This window comes from Lathamus discolor, chromosome 13 (assembly GCF_037157495.1).
Source record: "Lathamus discolor isolate bLatDis1 chromosome 13, bLatDis1.hap1, whole genome shotgun sequence".
Classification (NCBI taxonomy): domain Eukaryota; kingdom Metazoa; phylum Chordata; class Aves; order Psittaciformes; family Psittacidae; genus Lathamus; species Lathamus discolor.
This window is the reverse complement of record NC_088896.1, coordinates 10,380,471-10,404,499: the sequence shown is the minus strand read 5'-3', so window position 1 is coordinate 10,404,499 and position 24,029 is coordinate 10,380,471. Positions and strand designations below refer to the sequence as shown.

Below are 24,029 nucleotides of genomic sequence, written 5' to 3'. Positions count from 1 at the left end.
CATCTCACAGCTCCTTCTTTCTCAGTATGTGATTTGTTCATACGCTAAAGAGACCCTGGCATTAATAATTACTTATTTTAGATTAAATACAAGACTGGGAAGAGGAGGAAAATCTTCCTGCGTGTGGCAGACTTCTTTGTATCTTGCTAAATCTCCCTCCAGAGCCGTAGCTGTTGGTACTGAAAGGCAGAAAATCAGCTGAGCCGAGGACCTCTGCCCTGCACTAAGAAATGCAGTAAGAAATACTGTCACACTCAGGCCAGGCAGATCATGCATTGATCTGCTGAGGTTTCACTGACCTCCACACCGCTGTGTGCGACAGAAACTGTGCTAAACTCCAGCCGGCTCCACCAAGCATCAATGTGACCTAAAACACCTCTCATGGGAGCAGAGAGATGGTGGAAGGGAAAGAGGAACCAAAGAATCACACTTTCTTGAGTGAATCTGGAGCACAGGAAAGAGCATGGGGAGGTAATCTTGGTGTGAGAGCAGCACCCATATAAAGGGGAGGTCCTTCATCCCTCTGAGCCCAAACTGGCCCTCTCCCAGCAGTGATGCTCTGCCCATCATTCTCCACAGCCTTTTGCTACCCAACATAACAGAAGACTCATTACTTAAGGCAGGAATAAATACTCCCTCTGCAGTTATAGCACACAGTAGACAAACAAGTCCATTTCAGTGGCATTTGCCTCTGGATGAGCAACAAAGGCAGAAATGAAAACCCCAAGAACAAGCACAAAACCCCCACATGAACCCTTGCGTTACGCCCGGTAGCTCATTGGGAAAGCATGATGCAATAGAAATACTCTGGCTCCTGCTGAATCCATGTCTGAACATCAGTTGTTAAGCGGAATAATTCATTGTGCTTTGACTTTCACCGCGGGTCCCAAGACTCAAATCCATGTTCTTTCCAAATCACTGTTATTTCCAGCCTATCTCCTGTGGGGAGGTACATAGCTAGCCTGAAATTCCCCTGTGACACCTTAATAAATAGCTTAACTCGAGATATAATTTACTAAGGTTTAAGTGTGCGCTCAGAAAGACCTATTTCTGTGGCAGGAACTTGTGCCAAAATTGGCATCACTTCTTTCCAAGGCTTTCTCCATCGAGCACGCTGAGCTCGGGTGGAGAACTCTACCTGTGCCCTTTCCCATGGACCACAGAGGCTTGGAAATACAGAGAGAAGCAAGGTAAAAGATGCTTTCTGCTCTTGGAGGTCCTAGGACAGAACTGACCTTCTCAGGCCCTGAGGCTGCACCCCTGCTACCCAGGTTTTCATTGCAGCACCCACAGTGCTGGGATGCAGTGCAGGAGCAGCAATAGGCATGGCTGAAAGTGATTAATATTGCCCCAAATCCCAGCTAAATACACCATGGAGGAATCAAGGATTAACCAGCAGCACCTCCAGAGCAGTTGTAAGCAGTCCAGGTACTTCTGCATTCATCCTATTCTCCAAATCAATGCTTTCCCTCCAGACAGCAAACTCACATTCTGCTCTACACAGCATTCCCTGCCCTGTTGTTCACCCACTGGTGCTGACTAAGGGTTAATAAGGAAGCCAAGGCAATAACAGCTGAATTTTCTCCTCGTAAGGAACCCCTCCTTCTGAGCCTCATTAAAACTATCCTGATTATTCTCTTGCTTCAAAAACCATCTCATTGCTGGTTCTCCAGCAAGACAGTGAGTCTTCTGCATCCCCCCCAGTGCAGGAGTGAACCAACTGTAACTGACCCCTAAAGCAGATGAAGTCAAAGATCATCCTTGTGGCTCAAGACCCCATGTTTAAAATGCTGGAGGCATTTTATACAGAGCCATTTGAAGCTACAAGTCCCAGTGCCATAACTCCATCTTAATTTGATCTGGACACTGGGTTGTGCTGAAGACAGACACATGCTCCTCCCAGGCAAACCCCACAGGCTCAGTGCAGGAGAATCACTGATTCTCCTTCTTTTACATCCTATCGGAATAAAGAAAATAAACCCCACAACTTTCCTATTGAATTCCAATCAAGTGGGAAAACAGGAGGCAAAGCTGACAAGCAGCTGAGACCAAGCTGGTTTGATGGCAAGAGAGCCAGAGGAGCCTGCAGGCAATCAATGTTGGGGTCAATCACCCAGATCCAGCAGACACATCTATTCTGGCAGCATTAGGAATGGAGCTTGTTCTGATGCTTGTATTTATATTGTATTTATTGCAGAATAAGCTACTTAACAAATTCCTGTGGCACAGCTCCCTCCAGGAGCACTGTGCTCCAAAATCATTACTTTCATTGCTCAATGTTTTGTCCACCAAGAGCTTGCCCTGAAGAGTTATTGCCAAATAGCCCATTCCCGGCGGCCAGCCACAGAGCCAAGGGTAAGATGACCCCAGTGAGCAGCAGAGATGGACATGGTTAGAAGGGGGAAAAACAAATACAAACATGAAATAAAGGGGGGAAAAAAGAACCTCAGGAAAAGCTGAGCAGGGATGGGGCCTGGGGAGAGGAAGGATCTTCCCCACCAGGTGACACTGTGCAATACAGCACCCTTACCTAGTGGGAAGCAACAGATTGCTGCTCTGCTGTTTGCTTTTCAACATCCCAATCTACTGATGCTTCTTAATGGAGACTTTCATTGGGGATTGAAGTTGAAAGGGCTTCCCCCCTCCCCTCAGTATAAACAGTAATACTGGAAACCAGTTTGGGGTTGAGGAGTTCTCTCCCTTTCCTTTTCTTTCCTTTGCAGCTTTAAAACACAAGGGCGTTTTAAAAACATAAAAGGAGACACAGGTTCTGGAATGAAACACTGGGGTATTATTATTATTGTTATTACTGTTTGACTGCTGTCGTTATTACTACCATTATTGTTATTACTGTTATTACTATTGTTTCTATGATTACAACTATTATCACTACCACTATTATTGCTATTATTAAGCACAGGCTTTCCTTTTAAAACCCATCACTAAGTTGCAACCCAAACAAGCGCATGGTTGACTTCAACCTGAAGTTTGAGGGCCTCGGCTCTGCTCCCCATCCAGCCTCTGCAACCACAGCTGAGGGCTGAAGCATTCTGGAGGTCCTCCTGTCCTTACATGCACCTTGCTGTGACACAACTGTTGCCTTGGCAGAGATGCCCCCACCAATGGACCACAGGGAAAGTGCCCAAAACCCTGAGGTTGTGGCTGGTTTTCACTCCTTTTATTCTCAAGCTTTCAGGGAGGGGTTGAGGAGCTGCCACCTCCTCCATCACTTTCCTCCCTCTCCCCCTTTTCACCTGAAAACACACAAAGCCAAAGTCTCTCCTTCACCCCGAGACGGATCCCTTGGCACTCCCAATGCCATCCAAGCCCCTTCCCAAATCCACGGTTCTTGCCTATAACACGACATCCCTGGGATAAACTAAAAGCATCCACCCTTACCCAGTTTAACAGTTTCACTTTATCTTCCTACTAAAAACCAGCCATAATTTCACAGCCTGTCTGCCTGCAGTCGTAATAGCAAACAGCAGCCAAGATCGTATTCCCCTTGCAGACGAGGAGGAGTCAGCCAGCCTCGTCTGTGGAGGGCCATAATATACAACCCACATTTCACTCCTGAGATAGAACTTGTTATCCACTGATAATTTAATGTGGGTTTGGGGCTGGCTTTTTGAGAGGATGTATTCCTGAGGATGAAAGTGTCCCACTTGCAATCCCAGCCTCCCCGTGCCCAAAAACCAGAGACCGACTGTTTGTGGGCTGTATGAACTGGTGCTAGGCTGGGAGTCAGAGGTTTGGGATCCATCTGTGATTTCCCCATCAACAGAAGAGAGCACAAAGCCCTTTAGTTCCTCTGCTTTGTAAACAACCCTCATCCCATCCAGTGCCTGGCTTTTAAATTATTCCCTCGGGAATCCCACACCAGCCCTCAGTGGTTTTACCAAGAACATGGTGGGCAGATGAGCTATTCCAAGACTTGGGAAATGTTATGCAGGGAGGTGCAAACCCTCTGCCTTGGGTTTGGGTGCCTGTCCCAGCCAACAGCACAGGCAACATCTGTGCCTCTCCCCAGCCCTTCTGCTCGGTTTCCATTGCTAACAATAGACAAAAAATAATCAAAGTTCCTCTCTTTGAAAGCCATGAAAATAAGGGGGGAAAAAAAACCCCTCTGAAACAATCTGCATTTTATCTTCTTAATGGCTCTAAAGCCTCCACTTGTATCCAAAAATAATTGCACTCAGCAAGGGTTGAAGAATATTCCTTTCAAATCATGGACCAGATGTTCACCGAGACCATTACACAGTTAACTGCCAATAAAAGTAATCCAACAAACTAAGTCCTGATTAAGGAATGCGCGCACGCAGCCCGGCAGCGCCTGCACACACGGAACGCGATTTGCTGTTATTTAACCTCTAACGACACAGGCGCGCCGTCCCCTTCCTCCTTGGCAAAGGCAGCACCAGGCAGCGAGGATTGCTTTGCTTTTACTATCTTGGAAATCAGATCCCATAAACTCAACGCAAGCGGAGCCAATGGCCGCACGGCCAAACCTCCCCCCCTCTAGTGTTGCTCAAGAGGTCAGTGCTGTTTTCCAGTCCATCCCAGCACATCCAAGACAAACAGCCCCATGTCACCGCGCTGCAGGGGATGTACAGGCAGCAGCAAGAACAAGCAGCCCTGCCCATGCACTGGGCTGTGTGCAGGTCACCATCACCTTTCTTGTTACAGACCTGGTTTGGGCTCCAAGGGTTGATGTCCATCAGCCAGGCTTCAGATGAGAGTGCAGATGGAGCCTCCTCAGACCTCATGCACCAAGCAAGGGTTAGGGTTAGGAGACAGCCCCAGCATACACCAGCCGCTCTCTTGGACCCTGAAGGTGGTTTCATCTTGTTTGTGCTTAGCAGTGCAAAAACCAATTGCCAAGTAGGATAGGAACCACCCAGCCTCCTGAGCCCAGAGCAGCTGGGAGCCTGCTGAGGCCAAGGGGATGAGCCTTGAAAAGCAGCCAGGTGAGGTAGATGGGAGGAGGAAACCAAAACCATGGGCTGATGGGAGCTGCCTGTGGGTTGGATGGGGCACATCTCACCTTCTGCCTTCCCTGTCCTGCAGCTTCAGAACTCATTTCCACTTTGTGTGCTTCTAAAGGCTTCCTTTTATACACTATAATTGCATTTTTGTAGCAAAAACATTCTGGAGTGAACAGGCTTCCTCTCTCAAAGAAACACCTCCAATGCAAGTGGAGAGGCACTGATTGCTCTATCAGGTTCTCCAGGGCTTTCCTCTGCGTTGTTAGCTAACAAAAACATGTTCTTAATTTAAGCATTTAACCCAAATATCCCCCTTTTAATTACAAGCTGAGGAAGAGCAACAGCCCAGAGCAACAACAAATGCTTCTCTCACTGAACCATCACAGCAGGGACCAGGGAGGGATTTTACACAACCAGGGTGAAGAAAACCCCCCAGGACTGGGGGATTCAGGCAGAAATGACCCCACCAAACCCCCCACAGCAGGTATCACCTTCCCTGGGAAACAAACCCATCATTTCAATGGCAGGAGGCTGCATCCAGGCTGCAGGATACACCTTGAGGACCACAAACAACCACCACAACCCACTGCCCACAGGCAGAGCTTTTATAGAAGCACTGTCCCCTGATTGGCCCATCCTGACCACGCCCACTATGTGAGGCTCCACCCCCCCGGTGGTGGCTCCGCCCTCCCTCGCCCATGTGCTGCCCATTACCTCTGCCTGCACCCCTGCCCATCAACTCACCCATCATCACATCCATTGTCACCCCTGCCCATCACCCTGCCCACATCCCTGCCTGCATTCCTGCCTGCATTCCTGCCTGCACTGCGGGATGCTTTGCAGCTGGGAAAGGGGAGATCTGCTGCTTCACAGGCAGAATTCCCATCGGATGCTGCCAGCCAGGGGCTTCAGATCCAGCAGCCAGGCTGGGAGAGGGCACTAGGCCCTGACAGCAAAGTGGAAAGGGGGGATGAAAGCCCATGAGGGTCTTGGGCACCTCCCTGAGCTCTGTATGAAGTGTCCAGCACATCTGTGCTCTGGCTGGGGCTATCCCGTGCCAAAAGCCTGGGTCAGATACAACCATTGAGCATCTGCTGTAATGCAGGAGCCCAAGCAAGCAGCTGCATCTTCCATATCACATTATGGGTAGAAGGGAGTGCGAGAGGAGGGCAGTGGAGGTGGCAGGCCCCACAGGGGCTCCAGCCAGGATTGGCAGTCAAAGCCTCATGGAGGATGGGAGGGAGCAGCCGAGCACACAGGGACAGCCCATTGAGCCCCGGCTGTGGAAGCAGCCAAAACCCTCTGCATCACAGGGTCAAGGAAACAGCAAAGACCTCGGACATGAACCCGAACATGAATTCCAGAAGAGCTGGAATCATCCTGGTTTTCCCCTGGGAGGGTGCAAGCTGCAGCTTTGCCTCTATTTCCAGCTCTGTGCTAACGCATCAATTGCTCCTTGCAGTTTTCTCCCTCCTTACCAGGGATACAGAGTGGAATCATCTTTATTGAGCACCTCCATGAGTGGAACAAACCCCTCTCTCCAACGCACCACGATCTCCCTGTCCCCATCACATCCCTGTCTCCTTAAAACAACGGCTGCCACTGGCTCTGGTGTGTAAAGAGGAAGACGTTGGGGCTGGAGCTGAGCATGCCCACACCACGATGTGCTCAGACACAACTTGTCTCCTCCAATTCATATCTTTATATTCTTCATAACGCTGTGTAGCTGCCTTGGCATTTAATCCCTGTAATTAACGGGAGAGTGAGAAAGGGATAGTTCTCTTCTCCCTCTTACAAACACATTCCGCACGGTGGGACTGGTTCAGTTCTGTAGCATTTCAAGCCAAGTAAAGAAGACAAGAAGCAGCAGGCAGAGGCATTTACCTTTTGGCAAGTACGAGATGTCTCTAAGGAATATGATATTAAATCAATAACGTGTGAAAGGATCCAAATTACATCCCAAATATTTTAAGTTACGTGTCCGGAAAAACAAAAGGAATCTCTTTTGGTTATTAAAAGATGACTTTGACAATGACCTGCCTGGTTCCTATCTGAAACACAGAGGAAGTCTTCCTTAGCAGGAGATGTCATCATGCGTTTATTTAAAGCTTTAATGATATGTTTGGGGACATCATCTACTCCTGAGCATTGCTGCAGTTGTCTGCAAGAAGGAGCTTTTTTTTCCCCCATCTTTAAATAGTAAATGAGGACAATTATCCCATGGTAATTCCAAATGAGAACTTGATTCCGCTTTAGCTGGTGGTGTCCTATCGAGGCAGATTGTGCAGGTTAATTTTAGGAATGCATCCATCCATCCTGCTCTGCTCCTGTTGAGGCTCATGGAGGGGGGATTGGTCCTCACCTTCCAGCCCATGGACCAGTGCACAGCCTGCCTGCAAGAGCAATGAACCAAGGAACTGGAACACGACAAGATGCTGAGGGACGAGTGTGGGATGGAGATGGGGGATCCCCGCCCTGCTCCCGTAGGATTCCAAGCTATGGCTGAGCATGGAAGTGGCACTGGGCAAAGCCATAGTGCTGGCACTATGGGAGCATCACTGAGATGTTCTACGTAACAGTGAGCAGAATGGCTTTGCATTCCAGCTGGCAGTCCCTAATGCTTTGGGAAGGACCGGAGCGCTTCAATCTATTACAGACTAATGGGATTGACTTACTATATTTTTGTTTCTTTTTAATTAGTCTCATTAAAAGCGCAACAATCCTCCTGTGGAGCACACAAATAACACAGAGACTCCGGCCCAGCTGCTGCTTGGCTCCTGATGCATTCACTCAGAATTAGCCCTGCAAACCAGGAAAGATTTAATGGCTTCTGGGCGAGATTAGCAACAGGGAAACAGCTCCGGGAGGATTAGGAGGGAAACGAGTATGAGCCAGTTTTTGATGGAGTGCTTGCCCAATGCTGTTCTTCAAGTCTAAGGAGAGGCAGCGAGTGTCCGTCAGAGGGATGACAGATGCGGAGCTGCGTTTCTTCCTGGTGATTCATTTGGGTTTGGTGAATTCCAGAGTTTAATTTCAGATGGGTCATCCCATCTTTTACTGAATTCAAATAAAGGAAGAATCCTATCATTAGCCCCAGGCCATTACTTAGTGTTGGTCTCCTGGTGATGCTGCTTTGGGGGGAGACCTCTGGCCTATGGAAGGGCTGAAGACCCCGGGGTCCCCATGCAGAGAGTGCTGCGGCAGCACAACACCCCTTTGCTCTCTCCTAAGCAATGTGGCCAGATTGCTGCCAAACATCATTCCCCTCTTTCCATCCAGTTTTATGTCCTAAAAGCTTCTTTTCTCCCTCAGTATCAGGAGGCCCAGCTCTAAGGCTGGTGGGAGCCCTTCCCATCCTGCAGACCCCAGCCTCTGAGCAGAGCCCCTGCCTGCTCAGTGCCCCCCAGGCCTTGCCAATAGAGGCAGGACCCCCGAATTTTCCCTCTTGCTACCTCATGTGTGGTTCAGCACATAAAGGAATCCAAATGTAACCATTATACCAGTTCTGTCCCCAAAGAGCACAGAAATGGGGGCACAGCCAGTGTCCCGGAGCAGAATCAGAGAGTCTGTGTTGGAAGGGACCTTAAAGCTCATCTCATTCCAATCCCCCTGCCATGAACAGTGACACCTTCCACTAGACCAGGTTGCCCAAAGCATCACTTGATGCTTTTGAGAAGCAGAGCATCATTTGCTCCCACCAGCCCTCACCCACCTGCAGCAGCTGCAGTTTCTGCATGAAAAATACATAAAAGTTGGTACTACAGGAAAAAAAGCTCAGAGCAACCCCCCCAAACCTGAACCCAAACTCTTTAAATAGCAAAAGACAGAGCAATTTAGAAACTGCATTTCTAAATGAGAACATTAACTAGACCCTGTCTTCCAAAGAGCGAGAGACAGAGGGGACTGATGCCACCACCCAGGCCAGCCCAGGGGACCACTTTCCCCCTCGGCAATAGGAGCACCGCAGGCTCTAGGATGGATGCTTGGCCAACAGCTCCTCTGATGCCTGTTTGTATACCCCAAGCCCCCCGACCCAGCACTTCCCAGAGCCTCCCCTTGCAGCAAAGCCGAGCTCTGCTCCAGCCATATGAAAACGCCATTGACTTTCCCCTCCTTCTGCAGTTTGTTTTCTGTCCTCCCCTCAGCAGAGTGCCAGCACCAGCCCAGTCTCGTCACGTTCCCGTTGTTTACAGCCAGTTTCTCCTCCATGTCCCTCCCTTGGCATGGTGCTCCTCAACCTGCCGCTCGCTGTGCTCTCCACGCTGAGCTGGATGGGTCCCAGCCCCAGCACATCCCCGCGCCCGAGCCTCTCCCAGCAAACTGCAGGGAGGAGTTTCCTCAACTCGTTTATTTAGGAATTAGGAAAATAAAAGCCGAGGCTGATCCGTGCGCCAGGAAGCAGCGCGGAACGGCCGCAAACCCTGCCCAGGCACCCGGAGGTGCTCACACCCCCCATCCCCATCCCCTGACCCTAACACAGCCCCCAGACCCCCGCGGCACCGGCCTCAGAGCCCCGGCTAGCACGCTTTATCCGGGGGGCACTCTCCGTCTGCGGGAGAAACCCCGCAGGACCGAGGGCAGGCGGGGGGGAGACGGCGGCGGCTCCGGGTGCTGCGGCGGGGGCGGGCGGCAGAGCCCGGGGCTGCTCGGTCGGTCCCCGCGCAACCTCTCCCGCAGCCAGACCCGGACCCGGACCCGGGCCCGCTCCCTCCTCGCCGTCCCCAATCCCCGATCCCCCGCCCCGGGCCCCGAGCGCCCTGCCCGGTCCCCGCCCCGAGGTGCCCGCACCCCCCGGCTCCGCCGCTCGAGCTCCCCCGTGCGCCCTGCCCCGGGAGGCGGCGGCGGCGGCAGCTCCCGCACCCGGCGCTGCCCGTGCCCGCGGCTCTCCCCGCTCCGGCCATGCCGGGGCCGCGCCGGGACCGGCCGGCGGTGCTGCTGCTGCTCGGGGCGCTGCTGGCGGCCGATCTCTACTTCCACCTCTGGCCGCGGGCGCGGCGGGAGCTGGGTGCGGGAGCCCCGGGCTGCCCGTGCCGCCGCCGCCACCCAGCGCCCGCCGCCGCCGCCGCCGCCCCGCAGCCGCCGCCCCGCGCCCGCGCCGCCTCCGCGCTGCGCCGCCTCTTCGCACACCCGCTGTACCGCGCCGCCGCCCCGCCGGGCCCCGCCGAGCCGCTGCTGGGCGCCCGCGAAGCGCTGCGCTACTACCGGCGGAAGGCGGCTCGCTGGAACAGGTGCGTCCCGAGCCGGACCCTGCGCCGGCACCCCCTCTGTGGGCACCCCCTGCATGGGCACCCCGTCTATGGGCACCCCTGCATGGGCATCTCCTGGGCACCCTCTCTATGGGCACCCCCTGCATGGGCACCCCCTCTATGGACATCTCCTGGGTACCCCCTCTATGGACATCTCCTGGGCACCGCCTCTATGGGCACCCCCTGCATGGGCACCCCCTCTATGGGCATCTCCTGGGTACCCCCTCTATGGGCATCTCCTGGGCACCCTCTCTATGGGCACCCCCTCTATGGGCATCTCCTGGGCACCCTCTCTATGGGCACCCCCTCTATGGGCATCTCCTGGGTACCCTGTCCTCTATGGGCATCTCCTGGGCACCCTTCCCGGTCACCCTGTGTGTGAGCATCTTCTGGGTACCCCCTCTATGGGCATCTCCTGGGTACCCCTTCTATGGGCATTCCCTAGGTACCCTCTCTATGGGCACCCCCTGTATGTGCATCTCCTGGGTACCCCCTCCTCTATGGGCATCTCCTGGGCACCCTTCCCGATCACCCTGTGTATGGGCATCTTCTGGGTATCCCTTCTATGGGCATCTGTATGGGCAGCTCCTGTATGGGCAGCTCCTGTATAGGCATCTCCCGAGCACCCCCTGTATGAGCATCTTCTGGACACCCACTGCATGGACACCCCCTTTATAGGCATCTCCTGGGCACCTCCTTCCTGGTCACCCCGTGTATGGGCATCTCCTGGGCACCCCCTGCATGGGAGCCCCCTCTGCAGGCAGCTCCCAGGCATCCCTTTCCAGACACCCCTGCATGGGCACCTCTTGGGCACTCCTCATGAGCAATGCCTGGGCACCCCCTGCACAGGTACCCCCTGTATGGACATCTCCGGGGCGCCCTCTGTCCTTGCACCCCTTTCGGGTACCCCGTGCACAGGTACCCCCCAGACACTCCCTTTTGGGGCAGCTGTCCCAGACACCCATTCTTAAGCACCCCCTGTGCTGGCCGTGGCTGGGCGGTGCTGGAGCATCTCCCAGGCCAGGTTGGACACAGGGGCTTGGAGCAAGCTGCTCCAGTGGAAGGGGTCCCTGCCCGTGGCAGGGATTGGAGCTGGAGGAGCTTTGAGGTCTCTTCCAACCCAAACCAGACCGGGATTCGATGATGATGATTCTCTTTGCCTCCCAAAGACATCAGGATTCGGGTAGAAAGACGGATGTTTCCCAAGCAAAAGCCCAGTGGGAAAGGGGGATTTGAACTGAAGAAGCTCATGACACGTGCTTGATGGCTTCCTGAGCACCTCCAGAAGCCCTGAGCACCCGGTGCTGAGCACTTGCAGCAGTGCTGACATGACCTGCACACCAGCCTTGCCTGGGGAGCAGCCTGGCTGGTGAGAAGGCTGCATTCCCCAGCTGCGCTGTCTAAACCTGCTGTTTCTGACAAAGCCGTGGCTGCACGCTGCCTTTTGCTCCGAGCTTTGGTTATGATGTGGTCAGGAGGAAAGCGGTGATGCCGTTTGCCCTTGATTGGCTTCACTTTGCAGCTCTGGGGAGGAGAAGGGAGCCGGAAGCATTGATTACCCCTCAGCCACTCCGAAATTAAACCTATGATGCTCATAAGCCTCTGGAGAACACGCACAGGCCGAGGTGACCCCCAACCTCTCCTGCCATGGGCACTGCAAATTGGAGCTGTAATGAGGCAGCACTTGCCAGGGCTGATGGGTGTCCTGAGACCGTTAACTTGCTGTGGGCACGGAGGAATTTCTGCCCCACCAGAAGCACCGCAGAGCCCGCATCCTTTCCGATGTGACGGAGCCATCCCTATAATTGCCAAGAGCGAAGGGCAGCATCCTCCATGGGACTTGGAATACGTGGCTTTTCCCCAATCCATAGGTTTGCTGCTGTTGTTGAGGACTGAAGGTAGTGCTGCAGGAGCAAAGTCCACACTGGGTCTCACCAAGGTGTGACTGCATCCATGGCCCAGTGGAAGAGGTGCAGAGCTGGTGTCTGGTCCATCCTCTCCTCACCTTGGCTGGGTGATGGCACATTTCTGCATCACTTACTTATAGGTCTGGCTGGTGGCAAAGCAGCTTTCAGAGTGGTGGGATGCTCCTCTGGAGTGGAACAAGCTATGGCTTAACCGTGTACCTACAGCACAGCGTGCCTGTCTTCATTTCCATGGGCAGGTAGACATCAGCTGGATGGGGACTCTGCCAACCCACAGAATGGACCCAGGGTATGGCCTATGCATACCCACAGCCGGGGCAGCACAGCAGCACTTGTCCTGCCTCCACGGTGCTCTCCATGTCCTGGCTGCTGCCCATCACCGTGCTTTTCCCAAGCACTTCAATTAGAACCAGGAATTATTGCAGGATGCAGAACCAGCTGGAGAGCCCGATGGGGATGCAGGAAGGAAACAGCATAAAAACCATCCACACCTCTTCAGAACCAAAAAAACCACCCTTAGAAACCCCACGGCTTATTTTTATCCTTGAAGGAACCGCTCCAAAACCCCAAACCCTGTAACTGGCTTGGTACTGGAGGCGAGTGGACACCGGTGACCAGCATCACCCCATGCCGTGCCCCACATCGAGCTGGCTGAGCAGAGTTAGGGCAACCCCGGGGCTATTTATAGCAGGGTAGAAATGAATCCGGGTTTTATATCGTGTCTTGTGCAGAGATCTGTTCCTACAGGGAAATATTCCAGGAATCCTTTAGGAAAGCGGGAGGCAGAGGGAGCTGTATTTCGGGTTTAAAGGCTGGGAAGGGACTTGCTGGCCCTGCAGGGGCTGGGAGCTGCCTCCCCTTGCACAATCACTGCTGTTTTCCCCCTCCAGTAATGTATTGCTCACTGCCCGCCTGGGGGGTCACAGCCTGTGTGGATGGGAGGCAGCAGAGCAAATATGGTAAAATATTTGGGCAGCCTCCCTAGGGAAATTCCTGAGTCATTCGTATAAATGACATTGTGGCTTTTATGTCCCTGGCCATGGTGGGGGGGTAAGGTTGTGCCTCAACCAGGAGAGACCTGGAGCAGGCTGGAAGGTCAAGGCACATCCACCGGAGCTGGTAGCATCCTTGTGCTCAGCCTGCCAGCCAGACCAACAGCGAGTCTCAGCATGTCCCGTGTCCTGTTCCCATCTTCGGGAGCTTCTGCTTCCTTTGCAGATAGCCCAGGAGAGACAGGACAGAGGGATGTGCTCCAACAACCCTTCTGACCGCACACACATGGACTTTGCATTGCGGCTGACCTGATCCACCTGAAAGGCAAACAGGGAGGGAGAGGGAACTGCCTGCCCTGACCTGTAGCTCTGCCACATCTCTCCACTTCCAAGCTTCCTCCCAGGATGCTACTGGAATGTGTCCATCACTCCCAGGAGTGTTCATCCACTGCTCCTGGTTAGGCCGGACTAACCACACTGTTTAACTTGCTTGGATGGGAAAGGATGATGGAAAACCAACCAATACCCATTGTTTTCCTGCTGGTCTGAGCAGGGAAGCAACAAACTAGCAACATCCGTGAGCCCTTTCCAGCCACCAGCTCCTTGGCCATGCATTCCTTAGTGCATGGTCAGCACCCACTTGCTGCAGCCACTGCTCCAAGTCACGCAGCCATCCCAGAGGACACCCTGCCATGCCTGTGGGTGCCAGCACTGCTCCCATGTCACACCGTGCTTGAAAAGCTTCCCTCATCTCCCTTTTGCATAAAAAATTAGGAAAAATCAGGAAAAATTAGGAAAATATAGGAAAAATAGGAAAAAAATAGGAAAAATAGAAAAAATTGGAAAAAATAGGGAAAAAGGTGGGCATGGAAAACTCTCTCCTCAATCTTTGTGCTTTGCTAAGGGTCCAGACTGGGTCTAGCGAGGCTCATGGCACCTCCCTCTCTTGGTCGCTCCATCCCAGCCTTGCTTAATGCCCTGTTTGTTATCCAGCTCCTGTTTTCTCTCATGGATCTATCTTGGCACTCGGTACAAACTGAACCGTGTTTGCCTGTTATCAGGACCCACTGCTCTGTACGTGGCTCGGCCGCTGTTAATGAGAAGCTAAAGCTCTGTCCTCTGCGGAGTGGAACAAGTGACCTCTCAATTGCAGTTTAGCAAAGTGTGGGTCCCTGCCATGGGGGTCTCAATGCTGGTCAAGTGGGGAGACACTTTGGGGTTCTTATTGAACCTGGGAGGCCCCTTTGGCTCTACCTGACGAGAAAGGGCATTTTAAGAGATGATGGGCAGGACACTGCTGGATGGCCTCATCGCATCCCTGCTCACTGGACCGAGGGCTGTCAATCTGGACACAGAGGCAGTTTGTGGCTCTTAGTGATTTTTTTCCTATCAGTTCTGATGGGGAGAGGAGAGGACAATAGAGCCTCTTGTGTTCCTGCTTGATGCTGCTCTCCCAGGGCTTTGCAGAGGCAAGAAGGCAGCACAATCTCAGTCAATCACTCCCTGCCTCAGTTTCCCCTCGGGTAGCACCCAGAGCCCTTGTGGCCCCCCCAGAAGCCTCTGGACTAACAGCAATGAGGGGCTCCATCCTCATCCTCATCACCCTATAACCACTCTCTTACAGGAGACACAAGCTCTACAGGGAGGAGCTCAACCTAACCTCTCCATCAGCCCCGCTGCTTCTGCGGCCGGAGGCCAGCTGGCTCCAGTTCCACCTGGGAATCAGCCGGGATGGGCTCTACCCGCGCTCCAGCCCCGCTGTCACCAGACTGCTCCGGGACATGCAAGAGTTCACCACTATCAGTGCTGGTAAACACCATGGGGACCGGGATGGGAGGTGTTCAAGGCCAGGTTGGACGGGGCTTGGAGCAACCTGCTCTAGGGAAAGGTGTCCCTGCCCATGGCAGGGGTTGGGGCTGGATGAGCTTTAGGGTCCCATCCAACACAAACCAGGCTGGGGCTCTATGGGGCCGCTGGGAGCTGCATGGGGATGGGGCCCCCATAGGTCACTTCTGCATCAAGCCCCCAGCCCTGTGCCAGCATCCCTGCAGGTTTTGTGCTGTACAGTTTCACATCCTTACCTTGCGACATGAAAGCAGATGATGCTGTGGTGCTTAACACAGCATCTTTTGGTGCCAGCCATGCCAGGGACCCGTTGCCTGGCTGCTCAGTCCCCACAGGCTGCCTCAGCCCCCCCAAAGGGGACTGCACCCCTTGCTGTGTGTCTCAGCTCTCCTCCTGCCCTTGCAGACTACAGCCAGGATGAGAAAGCGCTGCTGGGAGCCTGCGACTGCAGCCAGAGTGAGTGTGATCCTTCGGGTCCTGCCCTCCCCTCGCATGCCATCACTTCAGGGGATCCCAGTCCGTACCCTCCACCCTGACCTCAGCAAGGGAAATGTAAAGCCAAGCAATTCCAGACCCTTCTCCAACTGCCCCAGCGGGGATGGGATGTGGGTGCCAGGACATCACTATGCCACTGGCTCTACTGGGGGAAGGAAAAAGTCCCCTTAAGTAAGAGGACTTAACAAATGGGAAAAGTGCTGGAGGGAAACCTCCTCTGTGGCACAGGGGAGGAGAAGAAGAGAGGAAAAACACCAGCAGCAGCAGAGGGGAGGTTGTGGAAGGAGCAATGGGACGCACCCACCGGGGTGGGATGCTGAGCGCACCAGTGTGCAACCGGTGCTTCACCGTGGAGGCTTTCCAGGCACTAACACCCCGTTTCCTCCCCAAGTCGTGAAGCCCAGCGGCGTGCACCTGAAGCTGGTGCTCAGGTTCCAGGATTTTGGGAAGGCCATGTTCAAGCCCATGAGGTAAGGCACAGAGCAGAGCCCCGCTGAGCCCCCTGCCCTGTGTAGCATCCCCAGCAAGGCCAGCCCCACCGCATCTTCCCTCCCCTGCACTTCCTACCTCAGCAGCTGAAAGGGTTTAACTCTTACTGGCTGCTCCCAGCATCCCAGGCACAGGTACTAACAGATTACTCTGTTAGTAGATACCAGACAGCGAAGGGCCTCGGGACACTTGTTCTCACAAGAGCTTTGCCATTAGGGACTGCTCATTTCTCCCTCTTCCCCAGTTTTGTGTTTTACTTTGTTTGTCCTTGGATTCCCCAGAGTATTCCCAAGAAACAGCCATCAGTCCCAGTCGCCTCACACAGGAGGTTTCAATTGCTTCTGCTCTCTATAGTCCCTTGAGACTCTTCACAGTTATCCCCCCTCACTTTGCTCTCTGTGCACAACACTGGGGTGCTTTACTCATCCAGAAGGCAGCCAGCTCCCCTCCCACTGCTTTCCATCCATCCACCTCTGCCCAGTGCTGCTGCATGGGTCTAAACGGCCACAAATTGTTCTAAAGCCCCCAGGCAGCCCTTCCGCCTCCATCACCCACCAGCACTGAGACAGGGCTCAAGCTGTGGCTGCCCCATCCCTGGCAGTGCTCAAGGCCAGGTTGGACACAGGGGCTTGGAGCAAGCTGCTGCAGTGGAAGGGGTCCCTGCCCGTGGCGGGGCCTGGTCCGGGTACCAGATGCGCTGTCCTTGTGCCACCCCGCTGTGCCCAGGCTCCCTGCACTGGTCCCTGCCCGCACTGTGCTTGGTTGGGTAAGGCCCCGGCTCTCTCCCAGGCAGAAACGCGAGGAAGAGACCCCCGAGGACTTCTTCTACTTCGTTGACTTCCAGCGGCACAATGCGGAGATCGCTGCCTTCCACCTGGACAGGTAAGGACCTGCCTCACACCCAGCCCTCTGCCCATAGGGAGCTATGGCACGAGAAGAGCCGTGCCGAGCCCCGCAGAGCTGCTCAGCATCAGCCAAGCAACTGCTTTGCAGCACCCTTTTGGGAGCCGAAGCGGGTGGCTCCGGCTTGCAGCTGAAGCCCAGCTTTGCCTTGGTCACTGCACTACAACAGGCTGGCAGGTGAAGCCCAGGTTGAGAACAGGTCAGGTATTCAGCCACCCATTGCGCATGCATCGAAGTGCACAGATAAGTTCTGGGCACAGCCTGGATGCCCTCCCGGTGATGGAGCACAAGCTCCATCAGCAATCAAAGCGTGTTTTGGACCAAGATAAACAGCAGTGATGCCGTTTGAAGCCCTCAGCTAATGAGTGATAAACCTGGCACCTCTCCCAGCACACTTTGTGTCTAATATAATCCAAAATGCCTTTATTAGAAGAGGAGGGCAACAGCCCTCAATGGGATGAGTACTGAACATCAAGGGCAAGCAACCCCGATGATGATGGTGGAGGGGGTCTCAGTTCCCATACCCAATCTATATGATAAGCAGGACTGTAAGTCCCGTAGCTCAGACTCTGAGTACAGGAATGAAGAGAGCTGAGTTCCTTTCCCATCTCTGCCCTTACACCACCATCAACTTTCCTCTCTGCATCTCAGCTCCACCAGCAGAAAAAATGAGACCAGACTGCTTTCCTCAAGTGCTTTGTGGTTTTCAGAGCTGAAAGATGGCAGATGAAAGCAAAGGATCCTTTTTTTCTCCTTTAAACATTGCTCAATAAGGAACAGGCTAAATCCTGTTTTGTGCCCAGTTCTCAGAAGCGGAGGGCATTACCCAAGGAGCAAAGCACAGCATGAGCCAGCTCACCCTGTGGTACTGACTCAGCCATCAACAGCAGCTTTTGCCCCAGGCCCTGGGGTTTAAAGAACACTTAAGACGAATAAGCCGGGTATGAGAGGCTCTGAGTGGGGTGATGCCTCCTCACCTCCTGCTGTACCAGGGTCAATACATCTTCACGTCAAACCCATCATTGTAGAAGGGCCTGAAGGGCTGCTCTAGCTCCCGAAGGAACCCACTTGTGTGCAGGGGATGGGAGAACTGGTTAAGGGATAAAGACACAAATCCTGGAGGACATCCAGATGGGTCCAGGCAGCAGCTGTTAAAATACCAAAATCCAAACTCAGCTGCATTTTGGTCCAGAGGTGAAAATGATCCTGGCTACTTGTTAGAACCAATCTGGGAGGACAAAACACCCATGCGGGTGCAGTGATCAAAAGAGCTCTGGTTTACCAACGGAAAGGACAAGGACAGCATCTGCTATCCCACACGCTGTGCAGTGACGTCCCTTTTGAGCAGGATCCTGGATTTCCGGAGGGTGCCACCCACGGCTGGGAGGTTGATCAATGTCACCAAGGAGATCCTGGAGGTCACCAAGAACGAGGTCCTGCAGAGCGTCTTCTTCGTCTCACCAGGTAGGCGAGCGCTTGGCTGCCATGAGATGGGGTTAGGCATGGTTTGACAAGGGCCTGCAGGGACAGAAAGGGGAATGGCTTTAACCTGAGAGGGGAGATTGAGATGAGGTATTAGGAAGAATGTCTTCATTATGAGGGTGCTGAGTTGCTGGCACAGGGTGCCCAGAGGAGCTGTGGCTTCCATCACTCAATGCAGAAGAGGTCAGTCCAGCTTCCTTGCAGGATCATAGTGCCTTCCCCTGTTCCCTCTCTTCTTCTCCCAGCCAGCAACGTGTGCTTCTTTGCCAAGTGCCCGTATATGTGCAAGACGGAGTATGCTGTGTGTGGGAACCCTCACCTCCTGGAAGGGTCCCTCTCTGCCTTCCTGCCATCCCTCAACCTGGCGCCGCGGCTCTCCATCCCGAACCCATGGATCCGGTCCTACTCGTTTGATGGAAAAGAGGAGTAAGTGGGTAAATGATGCTGCTTCCCATATCTGCATTGCAGGGAGCATGCGGGAGCGAGGATGAGCAGGGTATGGGCACACAGACAGACAGAAACTGTATGTCCAGGCAGAGAAAGGCCAAGGTTGAGAGATTACCCCATAATTAGTCTAATAACACTGGCTATTGACGGGGTTTGACTGTGTGCGCAAGGAGAGAGCTTTAGGTCCCATCTCTGCATGGGAAACCAGCTTTGGGGTGCTGTTGGGACACAGCAGCAGCAAGCACTGAGTGCATCTCCCCCCATCTCCTGCAGGTGGGAAGTGAATCCGCTCTACTGCAACACAGTGAGGGAGATCTACCCCTACAGCAACGGCAACCGGCTGCTTAACATCGTCGACATGGCCATATTTGACTTCCTAATAGGTAGGGTGAAGGGGAAATAACCCTCTCTCCCTGCCTCCCTTCCTTCCTTCCTCCCTTTTCTTCCTTCCTTCCTTCCTTCTGGCAACACCTATTTATGCAGATCTGGAAGGGAACACAGCATAGTTAATCACTCAGTTGCATGCAAGGGAATCTCTGTTCCTCTTTACCAGGGAACATGGACCGCCACCACTATGAGATGTTCACCAAGTTTGGGGACGATGGCTTCCTCCTGCATCTGGACAACGCCAGAGGGTGAGGCAGGGGCAGGACATGGGGCAGGGGAAGGTGCTGGGCAGGCGCTGCAGCTCCGTGCTCTCTGCTTCATCCCCAGGTTCGGGCGGCATTCCCATGACGAAACCTCCATCCTGGCGCCGCTCTCCCAGTGTTGCATGTAAGTGCCAGCCCCATCTTCCTTCCCGGACTCACTGGTGTTCCCTGTAATGGGCTGGCAGTGCTTAGTGCTGGAAGCCACCCAGGCCTGGCTCCATGGGGAAGACCCCTGCTAATCCCAGCCGAGGGGCAGGCTCGACACCGGAGCACGGGAATCATGAATTATCCCTAAAACAGGGATCAAGCTTCTGTCTCAGAGTATTAACGTTGCACAATTATCCTTCCAGGATACTCTCCCATTGAAGCTAAAAGGCCTTGCAAGTGTCAAAGCTTTCACTTGTAGACCAACAGACACTGTCCATTGGCTCAAACCCTCCCACAAGTGCCCACTGGCACCTCATGGCGATGCTATCAATCAGCCTCATTTGTCCGACACGAGCCTCAGCAAAAGCCTGGTAGAACCTTATTGCAGTAAAGCAGGTTTCTTCTTCCCATGGCAATAAGAGGCTCATACACGTTACTGTTTGGATCCTACCTTCCCTTTCTATTAATTCACACAGATTTAACTTTCAGCTGATGATTTAAGAGACAGAAAAAGCTGCTCTCACCTCTGGTTTCTCTTTAGGAGATGCTAACACATTTCCTTGCTCCATCTCAGCCTCAGGGTAATGTTAACTGCACTCTCCTCATACACTTCTATTACTGGATCTGGTTTTAACCGTTACTTGCAGCCAGTGGGTCATTTCATTTATAATTGTAGTGACTCCTTCTCTTTACCTCCTATATTGTGCAGTTTAGATTTACTCTGCCTCTTAATTTGGCTTGCATACAGTTGTGTCCACAGGGCAGATCCTATTCTTCCACATCCATCTCCCACAAACTCTTAATTCAGTTCTCCTGCTAAAAGGCAGTGGTAAGACCTGCAAGTCACACCTTGTAATAGGCCAGCTACAGCCAAGAACAGTGGAAAAGCAGCTCATAACCTCATTTCCCACAACAGCCAATCCATTTGGAGCAGGGGAACATCCGAAAACACTGGGAAAGGAAGTTGAAAGGTTTGAGTCAGCACAGAGGCTGCAGATTTCAGCCTGCCCTGACCAAATGAGCTGGTCAGGTCACCTATTTATTCCTACACGGAGCCAGGTACACCTGAGCAGAGCCAAGAGGGACCACTGAAGCCGTTGGGATGCTGAACAAGAGGCCGCTCGCTTCCCTGTTTGTCTCATTCCAAGCTGAGCTCTTCTCCAAGTCTGGCTTCCAGCAGGCCCAGTCTGGTCTCTGCAGCTCCCCTTTCACAGCTCCCACACGCTGAATGCTGCTGCTCTCCTCTCCCAGCATGGCTCCGAGCAAATAGCACCAATACGGCCCTGCTGTAAGAAATGGTCCTTATCCTGCAAGGGTCAAAACCCTCAGCAAGGCATAGATAGACCCAAAACAGCTTCTTCTTGGCTGATGAAGTCCCTGGAAGGCTGTGGGTCGGATCTCCCACAACTGGGTACAACAGCAGGGTTACAGCTGCCCTGTGGCAGAGGTTTCCCTCTCCCCTCCTCCCCACGTCCTGCCTGCTCCTTGGGTAACCATTACATCATGAAATCAGCCATTCCCCACGGGGTCAGACCATCCTGTTCTCCACCTCCGAGCCCTGTTCCTGCTCGGAGCAGAGCAAACACAGCTGGTGTTTACCCACAGCGGCTCCTCGGTCAGCCCTTGCCTGCAAGGGGAGCGCACAGAGGCTGCGGTTCACATCTGCTCTGTGCAGAGCATCCTCTGGCTCCAGCTGTGGTTTAAAGCCTCTCTGCATCCTTAGCAACAGGCATCACTGACCAAAGACCAAGGGCATGCACCTCTAGAGTACTTCCAAGTGTAATCCAGCGACTGCTCAGCCAGGAATGGCAGCAGCAAGAAGCCTTTTCCCTGGCAGCACATCCTGCTATAGCTGCAGAGCACTGCTCCCAATCGATGCCCTGGGTAAATAACAGGCACACAAGGTAAATGCTGGAGCTGGTTAATACATTTCTCATTACGCCTTCTTCCATCTGAAAACTCTGCCTCAGCTAAACTGGAACGGCTCCACAAACACGGATGGCTTTGTTTCCAGAATTTAAAGGGCAATAATTACAACCACTCATTAGTTTCAGTCTCGGAGATGCTGAAGTCAAAATACTTTTGCTGAGGGTTAAATAAATGGTTTCAGAATGCTTTGTTTCACGCCCAGAAGTGTTCCAAGGTTATGGCTTCCCATCCCACTTTCTGTCAAAGGTTTAATGTTTAAATCTCAGTAGTGCTGAAGGTGAAAAGCCGCAGTTAAATCAGTGCCAGGAAAGATCCCCTCTTTTCACTCAGTTTTGACAGATTTCTTTCCTCCTTCATGTTTTACCTGCCCTCACCCCACAGATGTCATCCCTGGGAACACGGCACCACCCTGCAGTGATGTAGGGAACTGGGCCAGCGCTGATTCGGAGTGAAAACACCCTTTACCCAGAGCTTCTATCATGATCCTCCCTCTGATGACAGAGACCTGCAGAACGAACACTCCGTAGGCTGGAAAAACAGGAAGAAGCAGAAGTTTCTGCACAAGTTTTCATTGCTTTTATAGAGGGAAAGCTTTGCACAGAATCATAGAATGGGTTGGGTTGGAAAGAACATTAAGATCATCCAGTTCCAAAGTTCTTTGTTAAGTACCTTCACCAACCTCTGCCCTCGCTCCTTCCCCTGCTCCCAAGGGGCACAGGCAGCTGGTTCTTGCTCGGATGCTGCATTAGGATCTTGCATTAAGATGTCTCATTTCTTCCAGAATCAAGAGGACGACGTTACTGCGGCTGCAGCTCCTGGCCGAGCCCGAGTACCGGCTCAGCGACGTGATGCGGGAATCCCTGCTGCAGGACCGCCTGGCTCCCGTCCTCACCGAGCCCCATCTCTTGGCTTTGGACCGGCGGTTACAGCTCATCCTGAGAGCTGTGAGGAAATGCATAGACACCTATGGGGAAGCCAAGGTGGTGGCCAATGATACCACGCAGCCCGAGGCTCCTGCATCTGACAGAGTGAAGCTGACCACTTAAACAGCCTGGAACTCGTGCTCGGAGGTAGGGAAAACCCCTGCAAGGCAAGTGGGAAGCTTCAAGAGCTGGTGGTTTCCATCTACAAACGCTTGCGGAGACTGAGAGGGGAAAAACCCTTCAGAAGATGATCAGGAATCACACTGGGCTCCTGTGCTGGGTGCTTGACCAAAGCTGCCGTGCTTGGCCCGTGTGTTGGTAAGTTGTGGTCTGACTGCAGCAGATCTTCATGCCCTGAGCACCAGCTCTATGGTGGGAAAGCAGGGATGATCTCTTCTGGAGCTGCTCATGCCCTTGGGAGGGTGGGGAACACACGGCCGTTGGTTTGCCCAACCTGCTTGGTTGCTGGTGAAGGACACAAATGGGAACCAAGGATGAGGCTTGAATAAAGATGCCAAGAACATTTTCCTCTTGTTAAGTGTCTGTTCCATAATCAAGACTGTATTTAAGAGCAGTCTTGCTTCACATAGGCAGTGCCTGTGAGACAAGGTAAGGTATTGATCCAGCATGGTCGGACTGAAGAACATCTGCACAGTTTCCACCATCAGGCCTCTCCATTGCCTCTTGTTCTCCTTAAGAGCGATTGACCCACTTCACCTCAATCTGTACATGTCACTCAAAAGCCCACCACCTCCCAGGGCAGTAAAACCACCTCTACTTTTACCTGCCTCATGGGTGGAAGAGCCAGTTTGGGTTATGGGAGAACAGCAGGAATGTGCTGCCTTTGACCCCAAGAGAAATCACCAACGAACCAAAGGCAAACCCCAAACTGCTCACAGACATACATCTGTAATCACAGTTCAAGAAGGTACTCACTTCTGCTGAAAACATCGTGCCAGACTAGGGGGGATTCACCTTAGGTCATCTTCTCATAGCTTTAGAATCAAGCTGTCAGAATTCCCTGGAAAACAGCAATGTTGTCCTGCTCCCATCTCTCTGTGTTTTGAGGAGATGCAATAGAAACTGGAGACAAAAAAGCATAGGGAGGGAGTTATCAGATCTCTCAGTTTGCAGTTTTCCCCTTGCCTCCCAATGACAAGGCTTAAGAATAACTTAATAAAGGCTTTCTAATAGCTTTTCCCTTCAACTGCCCAAGGAGGATTGCACTGAGCCTTTGGCAGCCTTAGGAAAGCAGTTGAGATCTCTGTTGATAATTTATCATCCTCAAGGAGAAGAAAGCCCAAGCAAAAGCCACACCACAGCTCGTTCTAAACTCACCTGTCAGTCAAACAAAACCCAGTACAGCACTGCAGAGCTTTCACAGGAACATCCTACACCCACAGTACAAGTGATGGGGCAGCAGTCGCTAATGGGTTCTCAGCAAGCTCCTGCGGCATTCCTATGGGCTGGAATTCTGCCCAACCTAGAGGGAGCTCGGTCACCCTGGCAGTAGGTGCTTTGATCACACAAGGAGGGAACAAAGCCCCTTTGGCCACAGCTATTGTTTTCAC

The 24,029-nt window shown here is 53.1% G+C and overlaps 1 protein-coding gene across 1 annotated transcript; it reads left to right on the top strand.

The window, feature by feature from the left end:
• The first annotated feature begins 9,192 nt into the window (after positions 1 to 9,192).
• On the top strand, positions 9,193 to 22,981 carry FAM20A (FAM20A golgi associated secretory pathway pseudokinase). Its single transcript, XM_065693590.1, is given in 14 exon segments — positions 9,193 to 9,598; positions 9,601 to 9,685; positions 9,687 to 9,867; positions 9,870 to 10,213; positions 14,773 to 14,957; positions 15,399 to 15,449; positions 15,880 to 15,958; positions 16,767 to 16,859; positions 18,229 to 18,344; positions 18,608 to 18,788; positions 19,083 to 19,192; positions 19,363 to 19,444; positions 19,524 to 19,583; positions 22,317 to 22,981. Coding segments are annotated over 14 exon segments (2,238 nt in total). The 3' UTR covers positions 22,582 to 22,981.
• The last annotated feature ends 1,048 nt before the right edge of the window (positions 22,982 to 24,029 follow it).